This window comes from Pan troglodytes, chromosome 1, assembly GCF_028858775.2.
Source record: "Pan troglodytes isolate AG18354 chromosome 1, NHGRI_mPanTro3-v2.0_pri, whole genome shotgun sequence".
NCBI classification, from domain to species: domain Eukaryota; kingdom Metazoa; phylum Chordata; class Mammalia; order Primates; family Hominidae; genus Pan; species Pan troglodytes.
The window spans coordinates 38,873,319-38,896,583 of NC_072398.2; the positions used below are offsets into that span (position 1 = coordinate 38,873,319).

At 44.4% G+C, this 23,265-nt stretch overlaps 1 protein-coding gene, 1 long non-coding RNA gene and 1 other non-coding gene across 5 annotated transcripts; 2 read left to right on the plus strand and 1 right to left on the minus strand.

The window, feature by feature from the left end:
• The first annotated feature begins 274 nt into the window (after positions 1 to 274).
• On the plus strand, positions 275 to 7,232 carry LOC129135963 (uncharacterized). Its single transcript, XR_008537140.1, has 3 exons — positions 275 to 756; positions 2,705 to 2,949; positions 4,445 to 7,232. It is a non-coding gene; the product is annotated as an uncharacterized LOC129135963 (long non-coding RNA).
• Positions 6,059 to 19,920, minus strand: SERTAD4 (SERTA domain containing 4). 3 transcript variants are annotated; one of them, XM_024351624.3, is made up of 5 exons: positions 19,832 to 19,920; positions 14,708 to 14,899; positions 13,235 to 13,350; positions 6,915 to 7,042; positions 6,059 to 6,275 (listed from the first exon to the last, which is right to left on the minus strand). In XM_024351624.3, the coding sequence occupies exons 2-5, from the start codon at positions 14,880 to 14,882 to the stop codon at positions 6,245 to 6,247; spliced, it is 450 nt and encodes a 149-aa protein (XP_024207392.1). In that variant the 5' UTR covers positions 14,883 to 14,899; positions 19,832 to 19,920; the 3' UTR covers positions 6,059 to 6,244. The 3 variants fall into 3 exon arrangements, with proteins under 3 accessions (XP_024207392.1, XP_016793597.1, XP_016793590.1); XM_016938108.3 differs by lacking the exon at positions 6,059 to 6,275 and adding an exon at positions 15,375 to 15,579 and having other exon boundaries at positions 6,598 to 11,273; positions 19,832 to 19,908; XM_016938101.3 differs by lacking the exon at positions 6,059 to 6,275 and having other exon boundaries at positions 6,598 to 11,273.
• Positions 18,899 to 21,399, plus strand: LOC745508 (uncharacterized). The gene is made up of 3 exons (XR_010150746.1): positions 18,899 to 19,208; positions 19,381 to 20,145; positions 21,084 to 21,399. It is a non-coding gene; the product is annotated as an uncharacterized LOC745508 (transcript).
• The last annotated feature ends 1,866 nt before the right edge of the window (positions 21,400 to 23,265 follow it).

The window sequence follows — 23,265 nt, forward strand, 5'->3', positions numbered from 1 at the left end:
ATTTCCTTCCTGTAGGGAGGGGGTGGGGAGCTGGAGCCTGGAAGGGCCGGGACGGGGAGGGAGACTACCCAGGTGGAAGGCGGTGCAGAAGGTTGCTGGAGAGAAGACACCCCGGGCATTTTCTAGTGACGTCGTCTAGGCCGTATCTACCTTCTGGGGTCAGGAGTTTTGCTACATCCTAACCCCGCCTCCTCCAGAGTCCTCCCAGGGTTTTTCCAGGGACCTGGTCAGCTTGAGGTCTTGGCAGCACTTGAAAAGCAGCGGTGGTTTTTGATTTAGTTGTTTAATTTTTATTTTTAAATATTACAGTGGAAAGAACGTGGACTTTGGAGTCCCATAGCCCTGGACTCCAATTCGGTGGGTCGAATACCTAGCTTTGTGACCCTTTGTGACACTCAACTGAGCTTCGTTTCACGACAGCTTTTTTCCCACGGGGCTGCTGTAAGGCTTAGATGCAATAATGGAGGTGAGGTTGCCCAGTCGGTAGCCTAAGACCCAGCGCTAGTGTCGGGGGAATGTGCACTTGACCTCAACCAGTGAAGGCGAAGGATAAGCTTCCAGGCCCTAAACCCGAGGCCAAGCCAGCCCCGGTCTCCTTGGCGCTCGCTGGCGTCCAGGGTCGGCAGCAGGGCTGGGGACAGTGGGAGTGGGTACTAGGCGGTTCCCAACCACGCCGCATGTCGGAATCCACGCGGACGTTTGAAGAAACATCCGCTGGGGGCCTCAGCAGAGTCCAATTCATCGCGAGCCTCTGGGGTAGGGCTCAGGCCTGAGGGTTTTGTAAAAGCTCCCGAAGGGGGCTCCGAGGTGCAATCAGGATTGAGAACTGGTGATTGAAGAACCACCGCGGTCTCCGGAAAGAAAGAAACAAAGAGGCCTTCCTGGGGCGGAAGGGAAGAGGGCTGGCGGGTCCCCACCCGTGTGCAGGTGACCCCTTCACACCCGCATTCCCACGCCCAGGGACACGGTTACACGCACGCTTGGACACACGGGCACCCACTCTCACCCGAACACACACACCCACGCCCATTCACGCTGTCCTGGACACACCCACACCCACTGCATTCTCCCGGCGAGTCCTGCGGCCGGAACCCAGACAGAGCGCGCCCGCTGTGGGCCGGGCCCCGCCGCTCCGAGGGTCTCAGGCCAGGAGGCCCGAGGGCGCCACAGCCGCTGACAGCGCGGCTCCTCCGAGCCCGGGGCGCTCGGCAGAGCCCCCGCCGGGCCGCGCCGCGCTCGCTCCGGCTCTTTGTTATGCTAATTCCCCTTCCCAGCTGGTGCCAGCTGCCTGCACAATGAGCGCCCGGAGCCCTTGCCAGCCCTCGCCAGCCAGGGAGTGGGGGCGGGGCGGGGGGGGGGCCACCTCACACTGCGGCTGCCCTCCTCACCACCCCTCGCCGTCCCAGCACAGCGCAGTCTGGCCGGGTGCTGAGCAGCCCAATAAGCAGCCTTTCCCCCATCCTCCCCTCCCCCATGCTGCAGGGCCGCGCCCCCCGGGGCCTGCAGGGCATCCTCTGATTCATTCCAGTCGCTCGGGCTGCCCGCCCTCCAGGTGCCAGGGCTTGATGAAAAGTAAAAGGCTCCTCCGCGGCTCGAGAGCCGTGAGGATGAAAGAGAAGCAGCCGCCTCCCAGACCACACAGCTAATCCTCCCATAAACCTCGAGCAAATAAGGGGAGAGGAAGAACAGGCCCTACAGATGTGGAGTGCAGCCTCCGGGGATCCCCAAATTAAAACTCGTGCAGGGGAAGCCCTTGGACCACAACCAAATGACACTAATTGGGTTATGGGACCATAATCTTGGCTGGTATTTAAAAAAAAAAAAAAAAAAAAAAAACAGTTATAGTCACAGCTGCAAGAACTGTCTTCATAAAAAGAAGGGGGAAAGTCCGCTATTTTATTACGCATAAGAATGAGAGAGAAGAGGGTTCAGGGATCTCCTGCCTGCATGGTGCAGACAGGCTGGTTGCTTGAAGGCGAGGACAGTCTTGTGCCAGGGGGAGCCGCGTTGTGCCTGGCTGGCTCCGGGTGTGTGGAGCTAATCGGCTAAAGGAGGCGGGGGCAGGAGCACTCCAGGGGGAGGGGCAGAGGAACTGCTGTGAGAATGGGGAAGCATGGCCTATCTGGAGGAATGTATATTACAGAAGACAATAGATTAGCCGCCATATGCAGAAAACAATCATTTGGGACAGGAAAACTCAGAGATGTATTCTTAAAGAAAGATCCAGAAGCAGTTTCTCAGTTTCACTGGGAGGGAAAAAAGGCATTCTGGGGAAGGAAAGGAAAGGGTGACATGCAGAAAACTCAAGTGAACATCTTCAGAAAGATCCCTGATTGTTAGAATCAGGAATTGTTAGAATCAGAAGAGAAGGTTAGAAGGGAACAATCTTTTAGAGGCCCTTTGAATCCAGCCTCATCATTTGACAGATGGAAAATCAAGATCCAGAGAAGTGAAGGGGCTTGTTCATGGTTAGACAGCTAGTGAGTGGCAAACCTGGGCAAGAATCTGTTTCCTAACTCCTAATCTAGTTCTCACCACTAAATTGGTTATAATCTTGTGGTTAAGAAACAGCAGTCATTTGACCAGAAATCAATACAATAGATTGACTCTAAGCAAATAAATGAAGAGTTATGATTTCTTTTTCTTTTTCTTCTTCTTTCTTTTTGCTTTCTTCTTCTATTTATTTATTTATTTTTGTGGACAGATTCTTGCTCTTTGCTCTGTCACCCAGGCTATAGTGCAGTGGCGCAATCTCAGCTCACTGCAACCTCTGCTTCTGGGGTTCAAGCGATTCTCACACCTCAGCCTCCAGAGCGGCTGGGACTGCAGGCTCACTGCAACCCCCACCTCCCGGTTTCAAGCGATCCTCCTGCCTCGGCCTCCCAAAGTGCTGGGATTAAGGTGTGCACCATCGCGCCTGGCCTAACAGGACATTTTTAAAAGATTGAGGTAAGCTTTGTTGGATCTATAATAAGAACAAGTGTTAGAAATCAATTAATTCGTACAAATTCCATCCCAGGATTCTTCCTAGTATGTATTTCTTTATTCATCACTTAAAACACCCAGATAAATGGCCCCAGAATTTCTTTAAGAGTTCTTTCTGTGCAGGGACCAATACCATCTCTAGATAGAGATGTCCCTTGTGCATTAAGTCATCTTGCCTAAAACCAGCTAGGTCAAGATTGGGCTGGTTGAGAATTCTAATTGATCATCTTAACTGGTTAAAATTCTACTGATTGGAAAATAAAAATATCTACTCCAGCTGCTGGTTTTCCAAACTCTGAGAGGACAAAGGTTTAGAGATGGCCAGCCTAGACCTCCCTGGGCAGGCTGAGGTGTCCTGGCTTCCCACTGCCTCTCTCAGCTGGCTCAACTGGCAACTAATGTTGCCAATCATGAGATCCTAGCCCAGTCAGATAGGAGGGGAGCCTCTTGCAGAGAAGTCCTGGGAACCCCATGGTACAACATTGCATTTGCTCTCATTATACTCTGTTGCCCATTTCTCATTCTCAAGCCATATGGTTCAGTTTTGTTCTCATTTCAGGACCTACCCATCAGCAAGCCTACTACAAATGAACCTCACCTTAGGGAAAAATATATACTCTTCAAAAATAGAGAGACAGAATGTAATTTTGTAAATGGAATTCTATTTTGAAATTATCAGTTGGTTTCTGAGTTTACTGGCAAAACAGAAGGGATAAGAATTTGAAATAGGGATAACCAACCTCTAGTTGACCTTATACATGGAAACTGTATCCCAGTTATTTTATAATAGGCTGTGTCCTTGGTTATGGTTATCCAGACAATTCTGCTTTGGCCTCCAAAATTATCAGGTACAGGAGCACAAGGAATAGCGTTTAGTCTAAATTATCTCCCCTGCCCCCCTCCTGCCTTTTTTTTTTTTTTTGGAGACAGAGTCTCACTTCCTCATCCAGGCTGGATGCAGTGGATCAATCTAGGCTCACTGCAACCTCTGCCTCTGAGGTTCAAGCAATTCTCCGACCTTGGCCTCCCGAGTAGCTGGGATTAAAGGCGCCCCCCACCACACAGGCCCGGCTAACTTTTGTATTTTTAGTAGACACGGGGTTTCACCATGTTGACTAGGCCGGTCTTGAACTCTTAACCTCAAGTGATCCATCCGCCTTGGCCTCCCAAAGTGCTGGGATTACCAGCAGGCATGAGCTGCCGCGCCTGCCCCCCCTTTTTTTCCTAACTTAATACTGTACTTTTTCTGAGTAAAAGCTAGGTTTAAGAAAATTATTTGATACAACAACTAAATAAACTTGAACTTTGGCAAATCCTAGAGATGAGTCAGAGGTTAGTGGTTTTTAATCTTTCCATTTGTAAGGGACACCTCTTATTCTCTTCACATAGCCAATGTTCTGAAAGATTCTGTCTGACAAACAAATTGTATTTATTAAGGATAATGCCTTTGTTTTCCCAGTCAGAGTTTCTTCTCAGTTTGTGACAGCCTGGAGCTGATTTAATTCCAGCCAAAGGTAAGGAAATCTGATGTGGGGTTAGCCTGTGCAACCACTTTCAGAAGATTTTATGATTTGGTATTTTAAATACTAAACATATCTCAAGGTCACCAATGACGACTTTCATAGCTAAGGGCCCTGGGACCCCAGGTTTCATACCATCCCCCTGTTTAACTTCAAGCTTGCTGTACAGAACCAAAGAGGCTGAATACTTTCCACCAAAAGGAGGATCTGGCACGGTTGGGTTCCACTTGCAGGGCATTCAAGGACAGTAATGGAGAAGTCATGGAGGCTTGTTCACTGCAAACCCATAATGTACACCCAGGCAATGTTGAGTCACTTCCCTGATATTAAAACCTTTAATCCTGACAACCTGATGAGGTGGATAATGTGTGCTGCTCCATTTTACAGATGAGTAAACTGAGGCACTAGGAGGTAAAGTGGCTTGTTGGCCAAGGCCAAGCTTGCACAGCTACCCTGGCAGAGCTGAGATTTTCATCCAGGCAGTCTAACTCCAAACCCCCTACTCTTAACCCTCTTCTATAGTCCAGTCTTGTGAGAAACCCACAACCTCTGTGCCTAAACTGAACAGGAGAGAGATTCCTTGGGCTAATGACCATACCTGTTCACAAATACAGTTTGGTGGGTTTATTGAAAAGCACAGCATCTAAGGACATGGAGAACAGGGAGAACCCCTCCCAGATCCAGAAAGGGCAGACAAGCCATTTCTCTCTTCCTGCAAAAACATTTAAAACAATCCTTTAGTCCCTGAAATGTTTTTTTCTGTTTTCCTAAAGAGGTTTCACAAAGAAACAAAAAATTCTGTCTTCTTTCCCTTGCAGTCTTTAGACTTTTCCTTAAAGAGAGTGGATTCACTCTGCAGTGTACAGGGAGCACTGTATGTCTCAGATTTCCTTCAGTGTACTGGACCAGAGATCAACTCCCCAACCTTTTGCCCAAATCTCTTGCATAGCCTGTCATTCTCTATCTTTTGCTTATTGTGCACACAGGGATGTTGTGAGTTTTGAAGATGGTATAGATATCTGAGTGCTGTGCCAAGTGTATTTCAGAGACATCTACTCATCTCTTGACTGAGAGGATACCAGGGTCTTACCACATCTGAGCTTAGTTCATTGCAGTCACTTTAGAGGGTATCTGAAGAAAAAGCACTGTGTCTAGAAGTATCAAAGATGGGTTCATGTGTGTGCTGACCAGAGGAGGCAGTGGAGAATCACATGCCTGATGCCTGGACTCAGCTGCTTCCATGGAAAGATCTGGATAGAGGTAATGCCTGCCGAAGGCCAAGCTGGTCTGCACAGCACAAGACTAGGGTACGTTAGATCCCTTTCCCCCAAAGTTCTGATATTTGCCTATTGTCTTGGAGATCTTGGCAGAAAGCAAGATCATAACTTACATTTCTGCAAGTTCTTCTATATGTAGGTCCTCCCCACAAGATTTTATTAGATTTTCATATTTTTAAATCAAGAGAAGAGTCATAGAAATGGGGTTGAGAAATATAAGAAATTTCATGAGAAACAACTAATACATCCCCATACATTCTATCAGTTTCATTGTGGTCAAAAGCAGGTGTTTCCACGCTGTGAATAAGTAGTTTGCATTTTCAAAGTTAACAAATTGGATCAACAACAAAGAAAAGAAACCAACCATAGACAGCCCACCAGCGGATTGTTTACCAAAGAAGATGAAGCTCATGGCGATGGTTTGCAAACACCACCAGACTAGCTTGTGTAAATTCCCTTCGTTTAGTCATCGTTCTTCAGCCTGTCACAGATACTGAAGGGAAATGCAGAAACAGGAAATTACAGACTATTTTAAACAGCATGTTTTATTAAACTCACTTGCTGATGCACTTTATGGCAGGATGCGAGATTCAAGTGTTCATAACTTACATCTTTGCAAGTGCTTTTCCTAAGTGAGTTCTCCCAGCTCAAATATGGCAGGTACCCAAGGCTGGGAAATAATCTCCAAACTAGTAACTCTTTCACCCCAGGTCGTGTAGCTATATCACATAGAATTGAGACATTTTAGCCATGTCAAGAGAATATACCTTGCTTAGGCACTATAGCTAAGAAAGCAACGGAGAGGCATCTTGTAGTAACTTAAAAGATCCTTAATGCATTTATTTTAAACCACAAAATCAAAGTACAGCAATCTTAAAATGAATCACTACAAACCATACATTGTCTCTTATTATTTAAATACTGATATCATTCTTCTCTTCATGGGACAGTTCTGCACCTAGTTTAAACCATCATTACTAATGCCATGCTGAATGCTTGTCTCTGAAAAAATCTAGTAAAATTGGCAGGGATGTGATAACCTTAACTACAAATGAAATAACTTCAAATTTAAGGGGCTGTCAGAAAAATGGAATTTCACAACTAATTATTTCCAAAAAAGTCTCTTGCTCACCATTTGTTAGAAGGATATAAAAACCTAGCTGTATCACACAGGAATCCTTGTATCCTTGTCTTATATTTGTTGCGAAGTTGTTGTCTCTTAATGGTCATGTCTTCTACAAGTTGTCCTCTGCTCTGCTCCTGATACACAGAAAGGAAGTCACCAAGTGGAGCTGTAATACAAGTTCATAACTGGAGGGGTGGGTAGCCATGTCTTGATGGAGTTAACTATGAGCTCTAAAAATAAAGACTTTCATTCCCTTGCTTCACCATTTAACAAAGAAGCATGTAAAATGTTCTAAATTTCTGTTGTCTTAATAAAAGGTCATGCCAAAGATGCTTTCCCCTAATTTTCAATTCATTGCCAGGTAGTGGCATCTGCTGGTTTTGAATTTTTCTGTCTTCCTCCCATGTCCCCTGTCCCTGCAATCCTGTCCCTAGGACCCCTGCAAAGTGAAGTGTAGAATAATAGGATTTTGAGTGGAAAGATGATGATGAGAATTTTACCCTTTGAAAATCCCTTTGCCAGACCACCTTCTATAATCTGCCGTTTTTAGAAAGGAAGGACCAGAGACAAAGGTTAATGATTTCATTAATGATATGCGCCCAGATGCCTAGGGGAATAGCAATTAAAGGCACTCTTGGGGAGCAAGGCAACTTTCTTAAATGAAGATTTCCCCTCATTTATCTTTTAATAGTCTTGATTCTGTCATATCAGGTTTTCCTTAAAGCAGAGCACAGCAATGAGAGAAGGTGCGGCTTCCAGGCGCGTAGATAGCAGTGTGGGTGGAGGATGTCTTAGCTTTTCCAAGTTGCTCGAGATAAAACTATAGAATCCAGTTAAGAGGTATAACTTACTATGAAGGGTGTCCTGGCCACTCTAGGAAAATCTAATGGAATATCTCATGCATAAAAGACAATGCTGGGTGCATGGGAGGTGAACACAGGAAGTCCTAGCACTCTCGCCTACTAACAAGAGAATTTTTGTAGTTTGGATGGGTGTTTAGGAATTAGTATTTGGTGAAGAAATTTTTTTTTTGCAACGCTAGAAATATCCTGGAAACAAAAACTTCATGACTAAAAAGAACAGATTTTTATGCTCCTGGATTCAAAGGCATCACTTATCCTGCAGAGAAGTGATTCTAGTGGGTTCTACCGAACTGGTGCAGGCGCTCACAGCTCAGGTGAGTGCTGCTGAAAATCACCAACTTTGTCATTTTACAGCTTTGGCCTTCAAGAAAAACACTATCTAGTAATGCTGGGGCTTTTAAAAAGCAGAAGGATAAGTCCTTTCGTTCATATTTAAATCTCCATGAGATATTACACTCATAATAAGAATGCTACATTTGACAAATTAATTAGTTTTTAACTAGCTTTCCCCTTTATCAAATATTAGCTCCTAAGAACATTAATACGGAATTGTATGGAATGCTACTAGCAATAATCTGTAGCTGTTATAACTGTTTACATATGGGTCATCTTCACAGTTTGACATTTCATAATGCAATCAGCTAAGATTCAGTATTTATGGCTTCGTGTTATACAATTTTTTTCAGAGACACTCCAGAAAGGAAAATCTTTACATTCTTTCAGGCATAACCTTATTGATCACCACATCATCTATTAACATTGTGCTTCTTAATCAATAGAAACTTAAACTTACGAACTAGGATCATTCTAAAACACCTGTCAGATTGGCATTTTAAAATACTCTTTAATTTAGAAAACTCCTGTGTGGCCACTATCCACTATAGTTTCTAGATGTTTTGAGTTTTTTAAAGGAGAGAGAATAATGGAAAAGAGAAACATAGCCAATAGCCATTAAAATTAAAAAAAATCTTAATGAATTTTTATCATCTTAATAAATATATATCAAGAAAACCTCACTTTATTACAACACATTCATATACAAGCATCTATTAGCTAAGTTTTGAACATCAAATGTTTATCAAATATTGAAAATAAAGGACAAAACATTACTAGACTATTTAACTATAACACAAGAAAATGTTTTAAAAATTGGTCTTTGTGGACAATTGTCCAAATGATCCTACTCATACACTGTATGAATGAGACCTATATTTAATATTAATAGCAATAATAAAAAAAGCTTTATCTTGGAGAAACTGGGAGGGCTTACTTATTTCCTTCGTTTGGCATTTGGTTTCTGTGAAGTATTATTTGAACAGGTCCAAGTCAATTAGTAAACTTGGAAATTGGAATACAGTTTAGCAGGAAGAGTTGGCTGGAGTGGAAGGAAGGGTGGTAGGAGGGCCACTCTGAACACTTTGCAAATGTACAAGTTAAAGATATTATTTGGAAAATGTAGACCAAATACATAGTAACTATTGTAGATTAAGTCCCATTTCTCCAAAATAACTTTCAAAAAACTAAAGTCTTTACATTCTTTAAGATAAACCTTATTGATCACATCATTCATTAACATTGTGCTTCTTAATCAACAGCAAAGTTCATATATAAAAACCCACATGCTTTTATAATCTAAACAAGTGAAATGATGCAAAACAGAGAAAAGTATAATGCATGCCACTGGTTCGTGAACTTCATTGGACAAGAAAACAAAACAAAACAACCCAAAACCCAGAAAACCCCAACCCCAGCAACACACAGTTGCCATAGAAAAGCTCGAGCAGCCCGTGCTGCTTTCTAACAGCTCTCTCTCTCATTTCCTCCATCCCTATTGAAAAAACGCCGAATCCAAAATCAATTGGGCATCAAAAATAAAGAATAGAGATGTCGAATCAAAAGCTGAACACAATAGTTCAAAGTTAACAGTTTCCAAACCATATTGATCCACCCTGTGTTTTTTTTTTTTTGTCCTGTTTGTTAAATCCCTGCTGTAACTCTGATTTATCCTTAATTTTCACATTGGCAAAAATTAAGATAAAGTAAGGCACCAAAAATCGCCCTGTATAACACCTCTCTAAAAGCCTCATCACCCATCACAGGCAAGCCAGAAACTTGCAGGGAATACCCTCTCTGTGTAAGACTGTTGATTGCCGCCCCTAGACAGGTGTGTTTCATTATGTTACATCCTATTTTCATCTGTCACACAAGACTGTTAGGTACAAATACTTAACAGCACCATTAAGCCATTTCATCTAGCTCCCTGTCTTCAGTCTTTTATTTAAAAAAAATATTGTATCATATAGAAGAAGCAGGTATCTTTGCTGGTTATATTGATTTGCTTACCAAATAACTCCCTAATTAATTGGCAAACATGTAGAAATTTCTTAGCTAGTGACAGGCTCCTTGGGGGGCAATGGAAATATTGCAAGGGCACATTGTCCCCCAATCTCATCTACTGATCTTTTCCGTAAGAAAACTATGATATACTTTTAAGCATTAAGTCAATCGTTTCCTTGGTAAAAATCACCACATTTATAAGAAGCTCGCTGATGCCTGCTATACAGATGTTTTACGCAATCTGCTCTCCAGGCATTAAAACGACACGGCATGTTCATGGCATAATTTTATCTGTTGTACAAAACTACAAAATCCATTCAAAATAAAATTTATGAGAGCTAACTGATCATGCTGTGCATGCTTCAAAGTTCGGTGAGAAGATGGCTCATATTTTACTTCCTTTGCTGCAGCACAGTTTGTTACTTGGTGGTGAAGCCTCCTTTTTCCGTAAGGATTTTTTCCAAGATTCATTTACATTGTTTCTTTCATTATATCCGGTCTCAAAATAATCATAAAATTGGCCTTTGCACTCAAAAGCAAGGTCATTTCCCACAGGTTCGTGACTGAGGGGGCCACCATCTCTGTTGGTGTCATTATTTGCTTTCTCATCATTTAATTTGGCCTTTTCCTGAACACCAAGTGATCTGACATTAGTGACAAAGATTTCATTGGCAGGTATCTGGCCATCACTCTTGTAAATAGATGCACTACCTACATCAAAATCCACCTGGTGGGAACAACTCGGTAAAGGCAAAGGGGGAGAGGAAGAGGAAGATGAGGAGGAAGAAGAGGCGGAGGGAGAGGAGGCAGCAGTGGAGGCACTTCCAACATTAGCATTGACAGAAAGGGGTAAATTTAGGTAGTGGCCACCACATTCTTGGTAAAAGCAGCAGGCATGAAACTTTTCACATTCCTCTTTGGCCATCCGTGGTCGTTTTCGGTAAGGGCAGTCTTGAGCCATAAACCACTCTTGGGCAGAGGTGCCATTGAAAGAGCAGGCAGGGAAGCACCAGTTATTCTGCATGATAATTTCTCCATGGATCCTTTTCATCAAATTGTTTATAAGGACAGATCTTCGGAGGTACACTTCAGGATCATCGATAAACTTTAGCTTTTCTAAGGACATATAAAGGATGTGGGCTCGTTCCTCAAAAATTGAGATGGTCTACAAACCAAAAAAAAGAAAAAAAAACAGAAAAAGGAAGAGAGAAAGCTTAGAAAATGGACTATATGAAAACATCATCATAGCATACTTCTTTCTTGGCACTGTCTGGGTCTGGGCATGTTGTGGTCTTGTTCCGCAGGGTTAATTTAGAGAGGCTGTCCCCCATTCTGCTGATATTCCCTTTCCTCACTTGGCTGGAGCACCCACCCACTTCCTGACTCACTGGTGTGGTCAAGCACTAGGGAATCGAGCCACAGTGCAGACCCCAGGAGGGACAGTTCAGGTGGTTTGATCTATTATGGCCCAGTAAGGAAGATGCTGAAACACAAAACTAATCTAAGCTATTAGAAGTCAGGAGAGGAGGTACTTTCAGAGTTGGGGTGAGCGGGGCGAGGGGTAGTGTTAGAAGCCGGCAGAAGGAAGATTCTGGTTGCCAGTTATGTTTTGGTTCTCAACCTGGATGTTAGTTACATGGGTATGTAACTAACCATGACCTCATGAAATTCATCAAGCTGTACTGATACCTGTACTTTTTTATGTGTGTCTATACAAATACACACACACAGACACATAACTCATATATTGTATATCAATACATGTTTTTAAAATGATGCCAAAATGCAAGTCATAATGAATATACTTCAAACCCTGGTCTAGCCAACAAGGAGCATGAGATTTGGCTTTTAATGCTGTCCCTCTTTTAATCCTTTGGGTTTCATACTTGCAATTATCCTTGCTTGATAAGAGGACACACTAATGAATGAGGCTCAGACCCTGACAGAATGTGTCAGTTGAAGGACCAAAGTAGGCTTCCTTGTGGAGCTGAGTGGGAGACGAGATGCCGAGAGGAAATGAGAGGGCTCACTCCTGAGCTGTGTGACACTGTCACTATGCGATGGTTGGTTCAAATCCAGTAGCAACTGGGAAACTGCTACAACCACAACACAGAAACTAAAAAGGAAATAAACTGCTTGTGTCCTGGGGACCAGTTATTCCAGGCCATCAAAAAAGCAAACTGGCACCATAACCTGAGGAGCTGTGAACTAAACCAGCCTATACTGACCAAAGGCAGGGACTACACATGCAGGGAAAAGCCCAGTACCTACCAATGCATTCTGCTGTCTTTTCATGAGCAAGGTAAAAGCAACATCTAAAGGATGAGGTGGCAGAGGGGGAAGGCAAGAGGAGACAGAGAGGAAGAAGAATTGAAAATCCTCTCTGCATTTCAGACAACTATGGTCTGCGCTTATACCTGCCTTGATTAAATCAGCAGATAGTTATTGAAGGAAGGTAACTCTAAAGAAAAATGAACTGATATTTCAAAAGCTTAGATGCCCAGATTCATAATTCTATGCAATTTCCCCATCTTGTTTTTTTTTTTTTTTAACTATACCTACAAAACAGTTAGCTTTGGTCTTTTCCTGGAAATGAAGTCCATGTTTCAACAAACTTATATGTAACCCATGTCCAGTGAAGTGCATATGTCTACTTGTATACACACATTCAAGGATGATGAGTCTACCCATAAGAGGTCAGGAAAAGCCCTGTGTAACCACCCCCATGTGGACACACACGGAAGTAGCATTGGCTGCAGGAGCCAGAACTCAGACTGGGGAGAACACGACAGGAAAGAACAAGTGCATTCCCCACACACAAAAGTGCGGAAGAACCATAACCCGAAACACAGTCTGAGAAATATTAAATCATACATTAAAAAAAATTCCTTGGATTACATAATTTTGACATTTCTGGGTAGAATAGCTCTTGCCAGCTTTTTCTTCAAGTAGTTGTGAAAAATAACACAGGACCCAAAAAAGCGACAACGATTAATGAGGCTCCACTGAGAAGTGGCTCATTTTCATTGCTTGGGTGAAACAATTTAATTCCTGGAAGTGGATCAAGCAACTGTTACTAAGTATCTTAAACTCTTAATAAAAATAATGACTATTAAAAAAACATACTTTATGGCTACAGCTGCTGAGTGGTGGGTGAAAATCCTCTTCTTCCACATACTTCCTCTTAAAGTATGTGATCTTGGATGTTGTTATAGGATTTGAAATTCCCCTGTAATGTGATCCTGTGGTAATAAATCAGATATGACAAATGACATGCGGTTTGCCAGAGGTTCTCCAAACAAAATACTTTCGTTTCCTTTCCTTCTAGAGGATAACTTGGCTACATATTTGTCTGTACATGTGGTGATTAAAAATAAACATTTGTCTTAATAGTTGCTATCATATGGAATCCTGTGACCCAGGCTAGGAAAAGATTTCTAGGCAATTATAGAGGAAAATCACATATTTTAGCATTTAATAAATATGCAGAATCTTAATTCTATGCAAAAGGAAACTGCAACATTCATAAAGGGGAGGAGTGTAATTTCTCTAAAATATATTAGTATTTATTTAAATTGTTTAATTAAATTCATGACAACATAGCACCACTGTTAAAGATGCATACATCTTTAACTGTAACCACTGATAACCAAACAACTTTGAAATCTTATTGGCTTTAGGTTAGTGAACAAATGGTTATCTGCACATTGGGATTATAGCATTCCTTTTTTTCAAAATACAAAATTCAAAATTTTAAAATTTGAATTAAAATTTTGGGTAACTAATGTCCTTTTCACTCTCCAAAATGTAGTATGCCAACCATGAAGACCACAGTTTTTAATCTTTTTTAACAAAACAGACTTCCTTGAGTACTTGTTTTATATTTTAGTTTCTTTTAAAAATAGCTAATACTGCACAAAAATCCAAAGGAACTTAAACTATAAGAAGAAAGAATCAGGAAGAACATACTTCTACTTTCTTGGCTTTAAATTTTTTTCCTACAATCCTAAAACCAATTGTGTGCTTTACCCATTTATGCCATAGGTTGCAAATTTTTTTGTGTTTGAAAAGTCAGACCTTGGTGATGACCTTGAGCAGTAGGATATAAATAACTTCCACAAGCTTAGCGTTCCAATAATGGAACACTGGGCATAAATGGGTTAACAAAGAAAAGAAGCTCATAGCTGCTGGCCCAAAGTGCAGATTCCTTTATATCTCATGGGATAAAGGTGTCATTGTTGAGCCCACCAGAGCTTTCATAGTTGTGAGAGAACCATACAGTTCCACAGGGTAGAAAACCAAAACCCAAACTCAGAGTTTCAATATCTGGTTTGGCCCTCTTAAAAATACAGACACATGACTTATATTCAAAAAGCAGCATGGGTAGAAACAGGTTTGAATGCAATTTAAATATCACCTCTGGTCCTCTCTCTGGAGCTCTGGACTCACTTATGAGAGGCGCACAGGCAGCCCGGGAAGTCCCTGGAGCTTTAGCTCTCCTGGCTCAGAAGGGCACCCCAGACACCACCTCCTGTCCACCAGGCTGGCTGCAAAGGGCAGCGAGGGGTGGGGGGGATGGGCGCAGGTCAAGGGCAATACCTGCCAGTGGGGGACCAGCTCCCCGGTCTCCCTGCAAAGGAGCTTGTGCTGGCCCTGGGGGGCTTGGGCCTCCGTAGCTGTCAGCCTCCCATAGTGTTTGGTACCCAGCAATTTCAGCAGCTCCTTCCGAGACAATGGGCTCGCAGAATCTATTCATGGACAGAACCAGAGTCATCTCTGACAGCCTCAGATCTGAAAAGAAAAAAAAAAAAAACAAGAATGAAGAAAACAGCCCTAATCAAGAGCAAGCCAAGGGACGGCCTTGGCATCTTCATTTCTTTGCTTTGGGAAACTTTTACTTCTCGGCCCTCCCCTTTACCCTGAAACATTTTATTATTTTTTCAAAGAAAACCTCAGCAAACTCTCTAGCTGCTATTAGCTCAGCCTCTGTGTTCAGCAATCTGCATTTCATGGGCGGATCTTTAAAACCCCATTTCTTATTGTTCTCAGATTCCCTTCAGCCCTCTTCTAGACAGCTGCTTTGCCTCCTAAACACATTTTCCTCCTGACCTTCCAAAGAAAATGTACTGCTAAGAAGCCAAAACCCTTGCGCTTCCTTTCTATTAATAAGGCAAAATCAATTTTCTAGTCAATCCCCTGGGAGTCTCCTTTGATGAAATCCACTAATCAATCAAAAGAAAAGGGCAGGGGAAGCAGAAATATCCACCGTAATTCCAACTGATGCTCTGAGGTTCAGTCTGTTCCGCTGCCCCCTGCACCCTCCTCCTCTCGTTTCCGCAGGCCAGTTCCTCTACAACATGCTGGGGCTCCCTCCACTTTCTTCTCCCAAAGCAAAGCAGACAGAGAGACACTTGGTAGTTGTTTCCACCAGCCCTGATCGGCCTGAACTGGATCTGCCTCCAGTCAAAACACTGCGAGATGAAGACAGAAAATTGGCTCCAGTTTCAAGCCGTGAGTTGCGGTCCCACAGGAGCCAAGCACAACATCAACGGAGCAGGCAGAATATTAAACAGGAGCCAGGCTCTGGGGCCAGAGGCAGCCAACAACTCTTTACACTGCAAAGCCCAGACACAGAGCAGGAACTTTCCAAGAGGCAACACATCACTGCCCTTCTCTCCAGTTCACGCCCTTCTCCCTTGGGCCTGCAGGGAGATGGGAGCCTCTCTGCTCTGTGAGGCTTCCTGGGCCCCTCGATAGCTCAGGCAGTGAGGCCGCTTTCATGGGGGCTCTGTGTCTTCACCTGGCCCTTTGCAGGTCTCAAGGTAGGGTCAAGAGTAAGTTCAAGGGAGAGGAGAGTCTGATATGAAGGTAAAAAGACCTAGCAGCCATAGACCAGTGGTGACAGTAGCACAACTTCAGTGCCTCCTTAACTGCCAATCCCTTCAGGAGACCCAAGCCCCCACTATCTCATTCTGTGGTTTCAAGAACTGTCACACAAGTGATGTCAGGCTTTCTGAAGATTGATTGTCTTTCAAACATAAACTAAGGGCCCAGTTCTTGCTTTCTTTTCCAAATTATACAGCTTGTAATGTTTCTGGGAAAGAGTGAATCTACCATTGTCTCGTGGGAGACTATTATTACCTACATGCTATAACAAGGGTCCACTTCCAAGGAAAAAGAGGAAAAACACCAGGGTAAGGCGAAATAGCATCATTAAAGTGACAATGTCCTTCTGGCTAAAAGAGCAGCTCTTGGCAGCAATGACTCTACCTTTCACCCAGTCTTCTCTCTGAGGTCTCAAATTCTGTCCCAACCACACTGAATAATGAAGCAAGATCTTTTGACAGACAGGGAAGGTGTACAGGTCAGTGGAGAGAATTAGGACTCAGCTGGTTTGGGCTGCTACAACACCTCCCCGTTCTCTTTTAAGATGCCCTCCAAAGAGACATCAGTAAGGACTTATTAGTAAACCTTAAAACAAGTGGGCAAAAGAAAGGTTCGATTAAATCTTTATAAAGAAGCGATGGGACATGTCATTTATTTTTCTCTTTGAGTCATCAACAAACAAACTTAGCCTACATTGATTTAACAAATTAAGTCCTTCTGTCTATCATTTCTCAAACTCCTCATCCAAGTAGGGTATCAAACTTCATGATGATTTATTCCCTGGAAGACTCTCATGAAATGGTCCAGTTTCTTCACCTATTCTAAGAGACAATCATATCAGGAAATACTATTGCCAAGAGCACATGAATTACAGCTTTTCAACAGTCAGCAGCCCTTTCTTATTGAGAGAATCAACATTTTCTAGTTTGAAGTTTACACTCACTTTTGTGTTAGATCATGGGAATAAGATGCAAGCCTTTTGCCTATGCCGACTTTTATTTCATGTAAACAAAAGCAGGTTGTCAAACTCATGCCCCTTAAGAAAGAAAAACATTTGCAGGCTCCTGGCAGCAATTACTTTTGTTTAATAGGACATTATATGGGCCCTGTGCTGTTTTATGTTTGTCAGAGTTTGTTTATATTTTAATAACTTTTTGGTAGTAGCTTTTCCGGTTGTGAGGAATTTCAGTGTTTCTATTTGTTAGTATTATTTCCAGCATATGAGATCCTATTATGCACGTGAACTTGAAACATGGCATAACAGTATTTATCTTGGCTATTATTTTGTTCACAACATCTAATTTTACTAAGTTTTTCTTTTTTAAATTGAGAACTGTTACACACAAAACCCTAAACTAGAGAGGCTGAGTTCTGCAAGTGATTTATGTAAATCTGAATAAAACATGAATGAGTTGGGATTATTTGGGAGCGGGGAGGAGATTTTGCAATTGAGTCTTCCTAGTCTATTTAAAACTTACACTGGATGTTAACAAATTAAGAAGGCAAGTTGAATGTTCACGAAAAATTGGACAGGGCAGCGTTAAGCACAAATGCTTAACGTGAATCTTTCTTCGTATTATATGTAGAGATCTAAACTGTCATAATTCTCTGTCGGATAAGATTTATAATTCTGCTACTGACATCAGCAGTTCAAGTCCACAAATTCATGTTCTATTAATGTTAAATAAAGAAAAGGATATACATTATGGCAAAATTTATTTTCTAAGATCAGAGGTGATGGATTCAACAGGAGGGTGTTAGAGTGTGTTTTGTCTATGCATGGGTTTAAAAGATAAGAAAAAAAAAAGCCCTAACCCTTCATCCTCAGGCTCCTGAATGTCTGTTTTGACACCCAGGTGGATGTAGTGGAATGACACTTCCAGCATCCCCAGAAGACTGAGGGCTAGAATGCCAAGCTTTTCCAGCAAATGTTCGTAGTAAAGTTACCAGGCATTTCTACACAATTTGTTTTTTTCCAGATGAGTTGGGCTTGTTCTTTCCTCGAAGCAATTATGATGCTAATAGGAGTGGCTGGCACACAAAACAGGGTAGCTATGAATTCAGCGGCACCTTGAATCTAACAAGGGGCTCCAGGTCGTTCTTTGCTCACCTCTTCTTCCATCTGTCATTGAAAATTGGAGAGCATTTGATTAAGATCATTATAGCAGTTAGCAGTCTGATTCCAGCACTGGAAAGCAGGGAAGTAAAGGGCTATTTCCACCCCCGATCGATGCTGCCAGTTTTAAATGGCATCAAGCCCCTGACCTCCACATTGTCCCAAAATGATCTCGATAGCTTGTCCGGCTCCTGGTGGTGGTAGTGGAAGGGACTGGATGGGCGGAACAAAATTCTTCAACCCTTCTAAACAAACAGATGTCGCTTTTCTGCCGTTCCTGCAGTACACCTGTCTGCCCTGGGAAGTACATTTCTCAGCTGCAGCCCCGCGAGGCCAAGAGCTTGAAGCTGGGTCCTGTGGTTGGGGCTGCAGGTGCTGGGCCTAAAGAGCACGAAGGGGTGCTCCGATGCCCGAGCCCTGGTGCCCAAGGTGTGTGTGTGTGTGGCGGTTGCGGGGGTGGGGTCCGAGGTTTGGAGGGCCGACCTCTTGAAGGCGGGCGGCAGCCACCAACCACATCCTGGCTCCCGCACAGACACACCCCCGGGGTGTCGGTGCCGCAGCCCTCAGCCCCTCCCCGGGTAGCCAGCAGCGCCCGGTCGGCCGCTGGCCGCAGGAGAAAGTAAACAACACCCCAAGTGTCCGGGAACAAAGGCAAGTTGTCTTTCTACGGTGCCGCAGCCGTGTGCCTCTTCTGAAGAATAAGAGCTATTATTATTCTTTATGTCTTATCCTTTTTTTTTTTTTAAAACCAAGTTTCCTTCTAAGGGAAATAAACACCAAAGGTAGGATTCCAAGGAAATGACTCACAGCGGCTGGCAGGGCTCTGGCGGGGCTGGCCCGGGCCCCCGCGCTCCAGCCCGCAGCAGATGTCGGCCCGGCCTTCCCTCCCTCCCTTGCCGGCCAAACCCGCTGGAAGCCCGCGGTTGCGGGAGCGCCCTGCGCCCGTGGGACCTGGCGGCGAGGACGCCTATTCCCTGCTTCTGCGACCACAGCTGGGCACTCGGAAAGTTGCTAGGGCCGAAGAGGCGGGAGGGGAGGAAGGGAAGAGAGAGGCGGAGGCGTGGACCAGGCGGGCAGCAGCCTCAGCCCGCCGGGGAGGTGAGCTGAGGACAGAGGAGCCGCCGCCGCCCGCAGCGCGGCTCTGCTGCCTGGGAGGAGGGTGCGGGGGCGGAGGTGGAGGGGGACAGAAGGTGTCAGCTACTGCATCAATTCCTTTTTCTTGCAAACGCGCGCTCCTGACATCCACAGTCCCTCTCTCCCCACCTGCCAGGCGCCGCGGCATCCGGACCTGGGGGCACCCCTCCTACTTAACCCCTTCCCCTACGATGAGGGACTAAGCGGCCACGGAGGACCATGAGGTCTCACCAGAGCTTCTGACCCCACCCGTCCCTGGAGTTGTCTCGGTGCGCGCGGGTGGCAGCCCGAGCAGCCCTAGAGGAGGCGGCGGTTCCCGCCCTGGTGAAGGCGCCGCGGCGCACGCTAGCCCAGGGAAAAGCCCGCGCCGCCTCCGCGCCCAGCTGTGCCTTGGCCCCCACGCCGCCCCGACTCCGCTCCGGCCGCTGCGAGTCCACTCGGTGACCTCGGCACAGCCCTGGTGCCAAGAGGGCGCGCGGGAGGCCGCGTGGGTGCCCGTCTGCGAGGGCAGGAGCCCCGGGGGGCCCTCGCCCTCCACCCGGCCCGGCCTTCCCGCCCCCGCGGCCCGCGCCCAGCCCGGCTCTTACCGCGGGGTCAGCGGGGAGGCGGCGGCCGCAGCGCTTGAGCTGCTGCTGGTCCGCTCTGGGCTCGGCGCCAGCCCGGCCGCCGGTGCACACTCGCGGGTCCCGGCCCGGCCGCCCGCTCGGCGGTGACTGCGGGTGCGCGGCGGGCAAGGGTCCCGGCAGGTCCCGCCGCCGCGACTAGGGCGCTGCGCCGCCGTCGCTGCAGACGGTTATGGTAATGAGCGGCTCTGTCTAGCGAGGAGCGTGTGAAACCCGTCAATCCTGTTTGCCATTTCCCCGTGGATTTCCGAGGAGAGGTTCTGCAGGATGCCCCCAGGGTGAGAGAGGGAACATGACAAGCGCGCCCGCTCTCCCTCCCTCCCTCTGCTCCCGCCGCCGCCGCCGCTCCTCAGGCTGCACACGGGGCGCCTTTCCCGCACCCCCACCCCAGCCCGCCCCCTGCCTCCTTCCCTCCTTCCCGCCCTCCCTCCTCCTTCTCCTCCCCTCCCCTCCCGGTGCCCGGGGACACGCGGGCCCAGCTCCAGCCCGCAGCCCAGACCCCACGCGCTCTCGGGCTCCCGCCCTAGCCCTGGGGGCTTGGCTCCAGCCGAATAATGTATTCACTCTGCAACCTTCCGAGATATCTTGTCTTTTTAAATTTGGTTTAGTTTTGTTGTTGTTGTGTGTGCGTGTGATTAAAAAAAAAATCTGTGCCTTTCCCACCCTTTGCAAAAGACTTTCTTCTCCTTTGCCACAGCAAACGGAGATGAGAAACAGATGTCTTTGCAGGACCAAACAGTTATTCTCCCTCGCCGCCCGCCCCCGCCCGTTTCCCTCCTGAGCTGCGTACGTATTTAAAAAAAAAAAAAAAAAAAAAAAAAAAGCAACCTTGGTCCTGCTGCAACTTGAATTGGCAACTCTTTCTGGGTGGGGAGCCTCCAGGGAAAACCTCCAGGAAATAAAAAGTAATACAAGAGATTGTCCTTGCTCAAGAGAATGTAATTTAAGCCTTGGAATCAGAATATTTTGCAAATAGTAATTTTCTCCTATAGTGGCCTCAGAGTTTATTTTTTAAAATCATTAATTCATAACTTCTGTCTAGGGACCCCTCCATAGTCGAGATGGGTCATTTCAGGTGTAATGAAGGCAGAGGCTTGGAAGGCATAGACCTAATAAAATCGGGAGAAGGCACCTGCACAAAAGTGTTACAAAGACTATAATGTTTGTTTACTGCCACTATACCAGATGTGCTAAATATAACACTTCTTTAAAACAGTTATCCTCCGACTGTGAAAAACCAAACCTCTGGCTGCCTGGCTCCCTAGGAATCAAGAAGACGCACAGACTGAAAATCAAGGGAGGAAGGAACAAGATCAAGGATGAGGATTAGCATCTGCAAATTGAACTCTATCTAATTTGCATGTTTATTTCTTAGAATTGTAATTAAATTTGTGTAATAAATGTTTTCCATTTCATTTGTACACTTAAAACTTGGGTGACTGACATGCAGTTAAGTGAATTTCCTTTTTTTAAAAGCAAATGTAGATTATTCAATAAAGCAGCAAACCAATATTAAACATAATTAGAACTAATCTGTTTTGAAGGTGTTTTTGTTGAACTTTGTACATTAAAGACTCTCAGAGGTTTTAAGGGTATTAGGAAGCTGAGAGATGGCAATTATGCTTAAAACAGATGAACCCAACAGCCTACCAAGAGCATTATTTCATTTTTTCCAAAAGACATTCCAGGGTTGCATGCCTAAAATTGGGAATTGGGCATCCATCTTGGCTTTATTCTGAACCATATTAAATTGCATTGGCTCATGCATGATGTAGGCCATTATGATGATAATTTAAGAATTGTAAAGATGCCATTTTGTGCAGTCAATGGAAGTTGCATGTCCAGGTTAAGAGTAGAGTATAATTTTCATCTGGGTGGGAGAGGAGGGTTAGGAAAGGCACAAGGGCATTTAAAGCAGTGCAAGTACGTAGAAATCCAAATTTCCAAATAATCTAAAACTGGTTATTGTCAAACTCAAAGAACTAAATGTGAGGGTTTGGAGGCATGGCTTATTATGGTTTTTATCTCCCTATATTAAAGTTTTATAGCATTTAAAGGACTATGGGGAAATCCCCATGTACACTTGGCTGTGTGAAAATACATAAAATCAAAAGGAGCAAATTAAGCATAAAATTGAGAAATAACATGAGACTAAGTTATCAGCATGGGTGCACTGGTATCTTTGGAGCTTTGGCTCGGAGAAATGAGCCTTCTGGGAAACTGGCATTGCCCTTGGGTGGAGAAGACTCTTGGCTTTAATGTTACAACAAAATGGTATCACAAGTATCAAATCATTGTACTTCACAGCATCCTTGCAGTTCTGAGTATGAACTAGACCCTGTCCTCATCAGATACATTAGGTTAGCATGTTTTACTGACAGCTTTCCCTGCCCTACCTTTAATCCTAAGCTTAATGTTTTTTGAGATTCAATACCCAACTGTTGACAACATGAACCTGTGTCTACAAGTACAAGAGGCAGACAAATGTCTATGGAATGAGAAACCTCATTACAAATTTAAGGTGAATATGTGGTAGCTATGGCATGAAAAAAGAACCAACTATAAATCAATAATGAAAAATTTGGAATGAGTAAATGTTATTTATAATGAGGTACAATATTTAATTGAGAACTATGATGTCATCATTTTGGGGGGTGTGTGTGTGTATGTGTGTGTGTGTATGAGAAGCTCCAAATAGAAGTTTGATTATAAAACTTATAATACTTTGAGCTGCAAATTTACTGAAGGCAGTGGTTGTTTTCCTTTGTTTAACAAAGAGACTTTCAGACTTAAAATTGCTGAAACCCATTTCACAAAACCTTTTTGTCATTTGTCTGAGAGGGAGATTTCACAAGTAAAATTTGACTTATTCAGATTGTTGTAGACACAATACCCATTTGGATTAATTGAAAGTTAAAATTACTGGCTTAAAAAAATAGACCATTTTTGGCTGGGTACGGTGGCTCACGCCTATAATCCCAGCACTTTGGGAGGCCAAGGCGGGTGGATCACCTGAGGTCAGGAGTTTGAGACCAGCCTGACCAACACGGCAAAACCCCGCCTCTACTAAAAATACAAAAAATTAGCTGAGCATGGTGGCAGGCGCCTGTAATCCCAGCTACTCAGGAGGCTGAGGCAGGAGAATAGCTTGAACCCAGGAGGCAGAGGTTGCAGTGAGCCAAGATCGCACCACTGCACTCCAGCCTGGGTGCAACAGAGCAAGAATCCATCAAAAAAACAAACAGCAACAATAAAAAAAAAAAAAAACCATTTTTTTAATGGCAAAAAGAAGCATCTGCACCCAATTCCTCTTCTATTCTCAAACCTTTTCCACTGAGGCTTTCTTATCCGATCACTCCATTGAAACTGTTCTGGTCAATGTCACCACTGACCTCCAC

What these genes read in the sequence shown, in the direction of transcription:
- SERTAD4 (XM_016938101.3), bottom strand. Translation starts at nt 14,882, where the DNA reads ATGACTCTGGTTCTGTCCATGAATAGATTCTGCGAGCCCATTGTCTCG. An exon ending in AGCTGGTCCCCCACTGGCAG is followed by an intron (nt 13,351 to 14,707) that starts GTATTGCCCTTG and finishes TTATTACCACAG; the next exon opens with GATCACATTACAGGGGAATT. An exon ending in TCAGCAGCTGTAGCCATAAA is followed by an intron (nt 11,274 to 13,234) that starts GTATGTTTTTTT and finishes TTTGGTTTGTAG; the next exon opens with ACCATCTCAATTTTTGAGGA.